The sequence below is a fragment of the Pipistrellus kuhlii genome, unplaced genomic scaffold (genome assembly GCF_014108245.1).
Source record: "Pipistrellus kuhlii isolate mPipKuh1 unplaced genomic scaffold, mPipKuh1.p scaffold_m20_p_5, whole genome shotgun sequence".
Classification (NCBI taxonomy): Eukaryota; Metazoa; Chordata; class Mammalia; order Chiroptera; family Vespertilionidae; genus Pipistrellus; species Pipistrellus kuhlii.
In genome coordinates this window covers 10,135,607-10,148,032 of record NW_023425551.1, presented here as the reverse complement: position 1 = coordinate 10,148,032, position 12,426 = coordinate 10,135,607, and the positions used below count along the sequence as shown (strand labels likewise).

At 37.4% G+C, this 12,426-nt stretch overlaps 1 protein-coding gene across 5 annotated transcripts in view; it reads right to left on the bottom strand.

The window, feature by feature from the left end:
- Nucleotides 1-3,019: 3,019 nt before the first annotated feature.
- The window catches only part of HSF2 (heat shock transcription factor 2), a 35,926-nt gene continuing 26,519 nt past the window's right edge, over nt 3,020-12,426 (bottom strand). For 2 of the 5 annotated variants that reach the window (XM_036415284.2, XM_036415285.2), the window contains 3 exons: nt 7,557-7,610; nt 5,399-5,483; nt 3,020-4,018 (listed from right to left, as the gene is read on the bottom strand). In XM_036415284.2, coding sequence (XP_036271177.1) covers nt 3,726-4,018; nt 5,399-5,483; nt 7,557-7,610 — 432 coding nt within the window. In that variant the 3' untranslated portion in view covers nt 3,020-3,725. The remainder of the gene's footprint in view (nt 4,019-5,398; nt 5,484-7,556; nt 7,611-12,426) is intronic. The other 3 variants (XM_036415287.2, XM_036415286.2, XM_036415288.2) reach the window with 2 other exon arrangements.

The window sequence follows — 12,426 nt, the reverse complement described above, 5'->3', positions numbered from 1 at the left end:
ATCTCCAGGGCAATATGGTGGGTTATAAAAACTAATCCCAAATGGTCATATATGTTATTGCACTCATATAGCATAATTGCAATAAAATTAGAGAAATTGAGAACAGGTTACTGGTTTGCCAGAGTCAGATGAAGAGAGGAATCCTTGTGGATGAGTTAAGTGTTTAGTTTTATAAGAAATTGCCAAACTTTTCCAGAGTGACAGCATTTCATAGTCAAACCTTTGATATATGTTTGGTTTCCTTGAATTTTTGCATTTGATATCACTTATTTTAGCTGTCTTGAGAGAAATGTGGTATCTCATTATGGTTTAATTTGCCTTTCCCAAATGGCTAATGGACACATGCATATATGCCATCCATGTGTCCTTTCGGGAAACGTCAATTCATGTCTTTTTGGCCTTTTTCTAGTTGGATTTTTTAATTTGTTTTTTTGAGTTTTTTTTAATATATTTTATTAGATTGCTCTTTATCAGATATGCAGTTTGCAAATATTTTCTCCCAGTCTGTAGCTTTGTCTTTCCACCTTCTTAACAGTGTCTCTGCAGATCAAGTGTGTTTCATTTTTATTGGATTTCATTTTCCTTGTCTTGCTTCCTATGGTTGACTTGTATTTGGCTAGTGTTATTTATACCTTTTAGTACTGCCCAGTGACATCTCTAAAAGCATCCTTATTTACTGGGCAAAAGCTGTTCTACTCCTTCACCCAAGATTTTCTAAGATATATATATAGCATAAAGAGAGCTTCTATTAATTTTTTAGTTATTAGAACCAATGGAAGTGGCTCACTAATTGCAAAGCTAATGAGTTCAAAATCTGTAGCTGGCAGACAAAAACAAACTGATGTGTGAAAGGCAGTGGCGCCATGGGCCACTCGGGTTGTTTTTGAGATGGCATGGAAGATACTGAACCTTTGTGCTCAGAAATGTTCCCTTTGACATTCCAATCTAAGTTAAGGTTAACGGTGAAAAGTTAACATTGACAGCATGTATCTTGACATATGATGAAAATGGCATTTCACCTCTCTAATCTTTCCCAAAACCTACAACCCCAGTCTAACCAGGAAAAAAAAAAAAGTAACCCCAAATTGGGGGACACTACAAAAAGTACTAGGCACTGTTCCTCAAAACTATCGAAGTCTATTGTATTGTAGTCTGTTCGATACCAATTTCTTGAAATAGGTTGATTAGCTCTATTGCCCAATATGCAACCAGCTCTCAAAAAAAAAAAAAAAAAAAGTTTGAAAACAAAAATCTAGGAAGTATAGGTGCTAATTCTTAAATGTAGGCATTCTGTGAGTGTTCATCAAAATGTCATACAGCAAAACCAACTTTATCATAGGCTAATTGATATAAATAATTGTGAAGTTAATCTGGAATATATCTGGTCACAAAAAATCACAAAACTTCTCAATAAAGACCCAAAATACTTGTAGTATTACACATAGAAATGTGTTGTATACATGAATCTGAGAAAGATAATTATTTTCTAGTCTGTTTATTCCAGTTAATGTGCAGGTGGCCAGGGCCCATCACAGCAGCTCAGGGCTCAAGGTGGGAACCAAAGGACAGGAAACTTCCATCATGGGGTACACCCACTCTACTGAGACAATTTATTGATAGTGATTAACCTCACGTGCACATCTTTGGAACGTAGGAGGAAACGAGTCCTAGAGAAAATCCACGCAGACATGGAGAGAACAAGCAAACTTCACAGTGGTCCCAGCTGGGAATTAATTTCCTCATCAACATCATAACGAAACAACAGTGAATGAAATATTGGAGGACCAGCTGTAGGGACATGCCTTGAAAAAACACGGTTAGCTCTTGTTAGTTACAGGCTACCTATTTTATCTCTTGAGGTAAAAGAAAGTTGGAGGGGGATGGAGATGGGAGTAATTCTCTAAATTAACTGTCTGCATATGGTGGTAATTTGTTTTCCAAGTAATACACAGAGACTTCCTCTGGTAAACACAAAATTATTTTTAAAGAAGTCAGTTTCCAGGTCTCCAATTTTCATGCGTACTTTCCTAAACTTGATCTGCCTGAAAAGATGCCTCACAACAAGGCTTTATCCCCCTTAACAATTATTCTTTCCACATTAGACAAAACATAACACCTTTTATCTATTCTGAATCTTAAAATGTCAACTTAAAATTACTAAGGGATATAGTTTTCCAAAATCATTTTAGAATACTTTCACAGCTCCAAAATGTCCCCAAGGAGAAGAAACTTGGTCATATCCCAGTGAGGAAGGGAAGAGAAAGAGAAAAGGTCTCTAAAGTTCTTTTTCTTCTAAGTTTCTCAACTCTTTTCACCTGAAAACATCTAGAAAGCTTATGCAGAAAACTGTTCTGAGGTCTTTTAATTAGTTCACTGAGATCCCATTGTCTGAGCCAAATATTTTATAATCTGCTAAGAAAGGGTTTTCTACTACTCTGTGCTAGGTTTTACTTTGCATTTTTGCATCATAGTAAGAGAAATTCCAAGATATCAAGAAACAGAATATGGCCAATAGGGAAGCCACCCATGTAATACCTCATTAAATAGCCCCATAAAATATTCAGGCACCACACTGTTTCCAGCCCCCTGCCTGATCTTCAAGATGGCCTTACCTTGCATTAAGTGTCTATAATCCTCTGAGCACCTGTTCCAAAGAGACTGTGACCTGACTTTCTCTCAGAACAAAAATTATAGACCCTTAGAGGCATCCAGTGATGTGTTCTTTACTCATTTGGAACAATGAGAGGCATAATTCTCTCAGTTCTTTATTAGAAACAGAAAGCAAGCCACTATAATTCTTAAACAAAGAACTATAAAACATTAAGTTTAGAGACTTTATATTCCTCCCATTCCTCCCTTATTATAATACAGTCTATCTTCTGAGAAGAGGCACAAAGATCATGATGTAACTCATATTAAGGATAACAGTTTACAGTTTAAATCTACTTCACAAGAAGAGGGGGAAAAAATGGTTCATGTGGATGTCACCTCCAAAGAAGACACATAATAAACACCAGTATGCAACATTCATTATATTTATTTTACTAAATATTATGGTTCAAAAAAACAAACCAAAAACTTTTACTTAAAACTAGTCCAACTAGGTGGATTGGGCTGACACCTTCCCATCCTCTTCTAGGCATACAGAACTGGAACCATATCAGACACAAGCACTCATGTACACTGCCTTTCCTGAAGAACATGAATGAACTTCTCTGAACCAAGAGAGACAAATGAAGTTTTACAAGATACAGGCACTTTATGTTCCCAGTTTTAAAAATAAGCCAAGTGAAAAATACTTAGTAAAAGTAATTGGAACAGAGAAAGCTTTAGTTCTACCGTTAATTTTAGTGACTGACACTCAATGCCAACAGACAGCATCAAACAAGTAAAACAAACAAAAGTTTAACCTGGGTTAATGGGCATATATATATATAAAAAATAATTCAAATTTACTACCATCAGAAAAAAAATGCCCATCTGAATCCAACTTAAAGATATGCAGTAATGTGCATTAAATCTTGTGTACCTATAGAGCTGAGTAATATCTGAAAGCTTTGCAAGGCTGTGTGGTTAGTGAGAAAAGCAAAAGGTGCTTTTGATTCCACAGTATCCAATTAAAACAAAACAAAGAAATTTACAAAAAAGGGTACCAAATAATACTTTAAAATAAATAGTTCATCATTTTGATGAATATATACATGTAGAGTCCACTTCTTGGGAATTTAGCTATCTAAAAGTGGCATTTCACTATCCAGAGGCGCAGGAGCCAGTTCACATAAATAGAACAGTGTGGCTTCACTAGCTTCGGCTTCAGTCAACGGCTCCAGGCGAACAAGCTTACTTTGGGTCGGTTCTGGGTCCAGGTTGCTATTGAGAAGCTCATCAACTTCTATGGGCTTATCTACAGAGGACAGAACTTCTGAGGATGCTGTGCTCCCCTGTTCAACAGCAGAAGCAGGGTTCCCATCAAGGAATGCAAGAAGTGGAAAGGCAGTGTACTGGATAAGCTGTTTATCTATAACAAAGATTAGAAAAAAAGCACTTTTATCACCAGCTTATACAGAGTTCATGATGTAAGTGGAAAATACAAAAGCAGAGATCTACTTATGTGTAATCACTAAGCCAACAAAATAAGGTATTTGTCAGCAAATTAAAAAATGTTCAAGTCTGAATAGTCTTTTATTCAACAATTAAGAGGCCCGGTGCATGAAATTCATGCATGGGGTGGGGGTGGAGGGTGTCCCTCAGCCCCGCCTGCACCCATTTCAATCTGGGACCTCTTGAGGGATGTTCATCCCTCTCACAATCCAGGACTGCTGGCTCCCAACTGCTCACCTGCCTGCCTTCCTGATTGCCCCTAGCCACCTCTGCCTGCCAGCCTGATCACCCCCTAACCACTCTCATGCCAGCCTGATTAATGTCTAACTGCTCCTCTGCCAGCCTGTTTGCCCCCAACTTCCCTCCTCTGCCAGCCTGGTCACCCCTGATTGCCCTTCCCTGCAGGGTTGATCGCCTCAAACTGCCCTCCCTTGAAGACCTTGTCCCTCCCCAATTGCCCTCCCCTGCTGGTCATCTTGTGTCCACATGGGGGCAGTCAGCTTGTGTGTTGGAGTGATGGTCAATCTGCCTATTACTCTTATTAGACAGGATAGAGGCCTGGTGCACAGGTGGGCCAGCTGGTTTACCCTGAAGGATGTCCCGGATCAGGATGGGAGTTCCCTAGGGGTGTAGGATGGCCTGGGTGAGGGGCCTGTGATGGTTTGCAGGCCAGCCACACCCCCTGGCTACCCAAGTCGAGACCCTGGTATCTGGAATTTATTTACCTTCTACAATTGAAACTTTGCAGCCTGGAGCAGAGCCAAGGCCCCTGCTTGCTCCGCAGTTGCCGCCATTTCTGTTTGAATTCGTTTACCTTCTACAATTAAAACTTTGTAGCTTTAGTGGAGGCTTAGGCTAGGCTGCAGAAGCTTGGCTTCCTCTATTGCATGGGAAACCCAAGCCCCTCTCCTGCTCTCTGTGGTCGCAGCCATCTTGGTTGTGGTTAATATGCATACTCGCTCTGATTGGCTGGTGGTGTGGCTGGTGGGCATGTTTTGTGGGTATAGTGGAGTGATGATTAATTTGCATATTACACTTTTTTATTAGGTAGGATTAAGAAATGAAGGTTCTTTCCAAAGTTAAATAGAAAATCCCCCCACACAACTTAAATTTTAAGAACTATTACCTTACCAACTCAATTTTCTCTATATTCTGGAACCATTATGCAGAGAACTGAGATCAATATATCTGTGTTCAATTGTTAAGTATGGCAAGAAGTTCACTGGCATGCATTAGCTTCTTTACAGGACATTTACTTTAGAAATTCTATAGAAATTAGTACTACATTTATACCTACCTGTTTTGGGTTTAGATTTTCTTCCCTCTTCTGAAACTGGCTGAACTACATTACCCTTGGTAGTTTCTAATCCTTTATTCTCCGACTAAAAGAGAAAAAAATAACAAATTTTTTTCATATTTTATGTGTTCCTGAAAAGAGCAAAAAAAAAAAAAAAAAAAAGTGAATATTGGTATATTATCTGACATATAGAGAAGAGGGAGCAAGAAATATGTACTAGAGAGAGATTTGAGTAGAGGTAACAAGACTGATTTAAAAAGCTATTGCTGTCATCAAGTGGATGAAACAAAGATCCTGAACTAGGATGACAATAGTATGAAAAGGAGGGAGCATTTCAACAGCAGAATACACAGAATTTGTCAAGGCCAAAAGATGGGAATAAGTCAAAGATGGCTGGTTTCAAACTTCTAATAAAGAGATCACCCTTTAAACAAATCAATTTTAAAATTTTCATTAAAAATGTACTATACATTTCATTCACAGAGTAACTGAACACATTTAGAAAGTTGAGGATAACATGATAACATCCTAAAACTATTTATCCCTGTATTTGGAAGTCTCACAGTTGAGATGGTTCTTCATTTCCTTTATGTGGCTCTTTTAATTATTTTCTCAGTTCTTTTCTGTCATTTAAATTGCTTCTTTCAACCAGTGATGTCTTCTCTCCTTACATATGATTGTAAGGGAATTAAATCACTAATGCTGTTAAATTCTTCAGTGCTCTTTTCAAAGATATTCAAAGTGAGGTGTAGAGATTCACAACTTCTCCTAAACAGCTGTAAATCCCAGATAGCTGTTGCTGGTTAGGTACATATGGTATAACAAACACACTAATTCCAGTAATTCCCTGATATTCATCGTAAAATAAAGCAGTAAGAGTTCTAGGATTCCGAAACAATAAAAACACCATGATATAACAACTTACACCTTTCCAAAAATTTATATTAAAATAATTCTTAGCATTTACAATAAATATTAAAGCACTAATACCATTATTTTTATACTTCTTAAAATAGGTATTTTCCAAGGATACCAATAAAACATATGAGAACCAGGATGACAAATGGGTTTCAGCTCCCATGCAGACTCTTATTCATTAATAGGGGCCACACAGATTCCTGTATTGAGGAGTATCCTAATTTAGTAGGAAAGATTATTATAAATCCATGTCACATAGTATCTGTCATGATCAAGGGAATAGCAGTTGATGTGATATTGTTCTTGGTAGTTTCTAATCCTGGGTAATTTAAAGTTGAAAGAATTTATGAACTTTGAATCACTTTGGATGATTTATGTTAGGGATTGGCAGACTTTTTCTATAAAGGCCGGTTAGTAAATTTAAGTGTGGGTATGTGTGTGTATATATACATATACACACATACATACACACACACACACACACACACACACATATATATATATATATATATATATATATATACACACACACATACATACACACACACATAAATGTGTTCTCTGTCTTAACTACTCAATTCTGTAATTTTCATGCAAAATAAGCCATAGACAGTACATGAAAGAACAAGTATGGCTATGTTCCAATAAAATTTATTGACAAAAGCAGGCAGCATGCCTAAATTTGTCAAGTGGATCATAGTTTGCCTAGATTTATGTTATAAGATTCTATGTACCATTTCACTATGTTTCAGTAAATATGATATTATTAAATGTTAGACCTTAAGTTGAATGAACCCATGTATTGCACTTGTTTAGTGATGTGATATAGTGTTTGTTTTTTGTATACACTATGTCATTCTTTATTCTTGGATCTCCTCCCTATTCCGAAAACCAATACCTTAAATCCAGTTAAACAGCAAAATACATATTGCTCCAAAATATATAGAAAAATTAGAGTTCTAGATAGTGTCCAATAGTTTAATCAAGTGATCTCCCAGCACTTTGAGGACTGATTTCATACTAATAGTTAATGGCACTGATAGTTAAATACCAGTAAAACTGGGTAATGATTCACCTATAACCCAAAGCTAATTTTTCATCTGGAATTTTACTATCTTGATCACACATATTAGGTAATATAAAATGCTTTGTAACTGGGAGAGGTATTGCTCTATGCTTACTAAGACCTCTTAAAAATTCTTATAGCTATGGGTCCTGAGCAACATGAATTAAAACTTACTTTTGTATTATTGATGTAATCTGTGGGATTCATCTGCACAGAACTAGTGAAAAGCTGAAAGACCAAACAAGAAAGATGATAAGTTTAAAAAATATTAAAAAGCTAACTGTATTCAAAATTTTTATACAGCCATGTTGGGTGAAGAGATGTAGTTCCTGCACTAGGAAGCTTCCATGGAGTAAAATACGTTGCGAAGAGAAAAGCAGAAAGAAAAACAGAGCAAGCTAGCCCATGAATGAGACATTGTAACGAATCCTATCATATATAATAAAAGGCTAATATGCAAATCGACCAAATGGCAGACAACTGGTCATTATGATGTGCACTGACCACCAGGGGGCATGAATTCAATGCAAAAGCTGCCCCTGGTGGTCAGTGTGCTCCCACAGGGGGAGCGCCGCTTAGCCAGAAGCAGCAGCACTAAGGATATTCTCCGAGGGCTCTTGGACTGGGACAGAGCACAGGCCGGGCTGAGAAACCACCCCCCTCCAGTGCACGAATTGCGTGCACTGAGCCTCTAGTTTCTCTATAAAACTATAAAGTAAAAACTTGAGACAAATGGTGATTTTTCCAAAACTCCATTCTCCTTCATTTCCTTAATTTTTCTTCTCCCTAAATACCTTGGGCCTTAAGTGCCAACCAGGACTGAGTTCACTTTCCTGACACTGTCTTTACTGACTATTTGCTAATGATGTGATAAATTTATAGAATCTGTTCTGATAGTGGCTCCTAGATTACAGATAGTATATCTCTGCTGGTTCTTTTTAATTCATCTAGCGAGGGAAGCTATAAATGCTAAAATCATTGCTTACTGTACTCCTCAGGCCAGCCAGTTTACAGACATAACTTTTGTTTAAACCGTGTCAAAGTCATTAATTTCATAGGGATTTATTGACCATATAACAACATCATAAAAAATGTAAAATGAATACACTATTCCTGCTCTTCAGGAGCTTACAATCTAAAAGATAAGAACAACAGCAAATAGAAACATATGATCATATACAATCTATCTACACTAATAAAAAAGAAATGCAAATTGACCTTCGTTGACACCCACCAGCCAATCAGGAGTGAATATGCAAATCCACCCAACAAAGATGGAGGATTGATTTGCATACGCAGGTGCGGAGAATCAGGGGCAGGACGCTTGTGTTGTTGCCATGGCGACAACACAGGTGTTCAGCACTACCCCAGCAGCTCTGGGCCTCTGGGCAGCGTGGGAAGGTGGAAAGGCAGCTCTGGCCCAGAGCAAAGGCAGAAAGGCGGCTCCGGCCAGAGTGAAGGCAGAACCAGCAGCCAGGGGAAGGAGGGCCCATTTTTGCATAAATTTTCATGCAACAGGCCTCTAGTATTATAATAATAATGGATGGTGGAGCTCAAAAGTACAAAGGAGTTAAGAGAAGGAAAGAAGAAAAACACAGAGACACAAACATACACATATGTATAGAATAAACAAAAGGTCTGAATAAAACTATGCAATATGTATCAGTCCCTGGGGAATGATTAATGATTTGGAAAGGAAGGAAGAAAAGAAGAATACATTATAACATTAGCAACAACCAAGTTCAAATAACACACAAATTCTAAGTTGAATAGTAAGTTGTGTACATAAGGTTCAAAAGTAAAGCGAGGCCAGTCAGGGAACAAGACCGTTCTCTCCGCAGTAAGAAGTGGACAGAGCAGTGAGATTTGGCAATTTCAACATTTCCAGAGAACACACCCAACAGTTCACAGAGGCCACAGGGAGGTTCCTCCTCTATCCTGTCTGGATACTGATTCCTCTCAAAGTTCTACATTCATGGTAGACCTAAAGATATCCCAGCTTCTTCTTTTCTTACATAACTTTATCACCTACTGATCTTTAAAGAGGAAGAGACTCGGTTCCTTAAGAGTAGACAACTATAGGAGACTGCCAGTCTCTGCAGTTCAGCTTAGAGGCCTAACCAGATTTTGTCCCTAATGGGAGTGGCATCTGAAGTGGCCCACTCATTCTTTGCCCCACTCCTCCTATACATTGACTCAGGATTGCTTTCATGTATTCCCAGCAGATGCATGGCCTGGACTAAAAAAAAAAAAGATCACAGAGGAGGAGCTGACATAGTTGGGTTGAATTCTATGGTTGAATTCTCTTCTGCCGACTCCACATGGGATCACTAATAACTGAACTTTGCAGAGAGAATCCATGAACTCTTCAGCATACTTATTTATGCCCTTATTATCTTGCCATCTCAGAGAACAAGCCAACCTATACATGGATTCTTTATTTATAACAATACAGCATCATTCAAGGATGAGATAATTAAGGTCTTGTTAAGAGAGCCAGTATTAGAAACAAAAAGTAGGGATGCTTGAGAATGTTATTTTGGAAAATATTCCGGAGTTGGTGAATGATGAAATAAAGATCAGGAAGACTAGATGCCTCTGTGATTACTACCCTGGGTGAATAAAATGAAGTCTAATACCACTACAGAAAACTAAAAAGCTAAAAAGGGTATCTAGTTTAGAGAATAAAGAAAAATTTGGTGTTAAACAGAATCTAAGGCAAGATCTGATGACTCTTAAAGGCATGGACTTAGAATTCAAGCAAGTTTACTTTAAAAAGTATTAAGAGCCCTAACCGGTTTGGCTCAGTGGATAGAGCATCGGCCTGCACATTGAAGGGTTCCAGGTTGATTCCAGTCAAAGGCATGTACCTTGGTTGTGAGCACATCTCCAGTGGGAGGTGTGCAGGAGGCAGCTGATCGATGTTTCTCTCTCATCCATGTTTTTAAGTCTCTCTCCCTCTCTCTTTCTCTCTGTAAAAGATCAATAAAATGTATTTAGGAAAAAAAAGTATTAAGAGCTGGAGATAGATATTTGAGAACAATTCTATTGTACAAGCATAAATCCCTTCAGAGAGGAAGGCTAGAAAAAGAAAAGGAAGATAAAATAAGAGGATAAAAGACTGAGTACCTTGGGAAAGACCCAAGTAGAAGTAGAAAAAGCAAGAAAAAAGAACAGTTTTTGAGGAATGGAGAATTTTTAGGGCGACAGGAGACAATAAAGATCCCAGGACTTCTAAAATAAACAGAACAAGTTCTATTTCAGAAAATCAATAGTGTAAATAATAATGCTCCTAATTACTTATAATTCTTGTTAACAGCCCTTCTGGGCATTAGCTACATTTTATAGATAGGGAAACTTGGAAAGAAAGCTTAATTTTTCCAAGGTTAATATTAACACAGCTAGTAAAATAAGTAACAGGAGCCAAAAGGAGAACCCAAATCTGATTCAAAACAAATGTTCTTCCACTAGCCCAGAAACCTTAATTAGGAGAGGAGGAGGAGAGCAGGAAATCACAGCCTACTTACTATGGATAAACCAAGGCAGCACAAGCTTAGAGTAAATAAGACGACAATACAGGGTTTCAAATGAAATACAGAGTAAAAAAGAAGTAACACACATAAGCCACTCATTTCTAAATGAGTGAAAGTATAGAAAAGCAGAATGGTAAATGAGCAGAGCAACATATCAAAATGCTTTTTAAGATGGGGAAGATCAAGGATAGGGGGAGAAAAACAAAGATGCAGGGGACAGGTGTACAAATTGGCTTTAAAGAGCAAGTACTTTCTGTAAGATGAGATTCCACATCTTATGAGAGGACCAGGAAGAGGTGAATTATCCTTTGTGAATAGGAAATAGTTGGCTGGATGAGGTCTTGAGGACAAATGAGTATGAAAAATGTTTCAAAATTGAATTAAAATAACCTAGTTGAAGATTACAAGGATTTGTAGATGTAATAGGATTTTATTTTTTTCTTAGTGATCTAAGGAACAGATATTCTAAAGGAACCTTGATTCAGAGTGAGTATAAAGATAGATAGGATAAAAGAGCAGTCAAGTTACTGTTAACAAGTTGAAGTAGGTCATTAACAAGGATGTTGAATTCACTTAAGATGGTAACATAGGTCAGCATGGAAAAGAAGTCTTCAAAGAAGATGAAATCCATCCTGAGAGGCACATTATTTGGAAAAGGTATTAAAGTCTTGTGACACAGACTGATCAGTAGAGAGATAAGGTGGTCAATTAAGATTGAAGAGTAAGACACAACTGATTTCTTTTAGCCTCATAGAGCTCTTGAAAGAACAAGACTGTACACTCTTGATATGAGAGAAGAATTTTAAGGAGAAAAAAAATATGTCAAAACCTTCAAAAGGCAGAAATATGTTCACAACATAAAATGGAGAGAGAACCAGATTCATCTGGATGGGAGCAGGTCACAAAGAAAACTTTAGGCAAGGGGAGAAGGAGTAATAGTTACACAAGGGATGGGAACAAGAAAGGTGGTTAGTGCCAGGAATGGTAGGATGAGTATTTACAGACCAGACAACACTGGAGTCAAGTTCATATAGGTGGTAGTGGGTGGGGACTGAAGCAGGAGAACCTTAGGACACAGGACACAAACATTATAAAAATATAGCAAGTATAATACATTTGAATAGAAAACATTCTCAAAGTTAGTAAGTGCCTTCATGCTATTTCCTGGCCACATATCTCTATTAGTAACTTGCACCAATTTCTATTCAATAACAGTTTATTCTAAAGAAAACCATAATACAGCAACAAATCCAGACAAGACTTAATAGTACTGTTGAACAGAGTTGATATGTTGTTACAGGGGGATTAACTGCACTGCTATTTACAGATGGGTAGTGATTACCTTTGTTCATTGTCTTGAACCCATCTGTTCAATATTTCTAATAAACAAAACCATTAATTTTTAAAAAATGCAAAAACAAGTGTAGAATACAAGAAAATGATATACTGATTTATAAATAACGTACAGACACACAAACTACCAGTACAGCTAAAATTGTTCAAAGTACCTA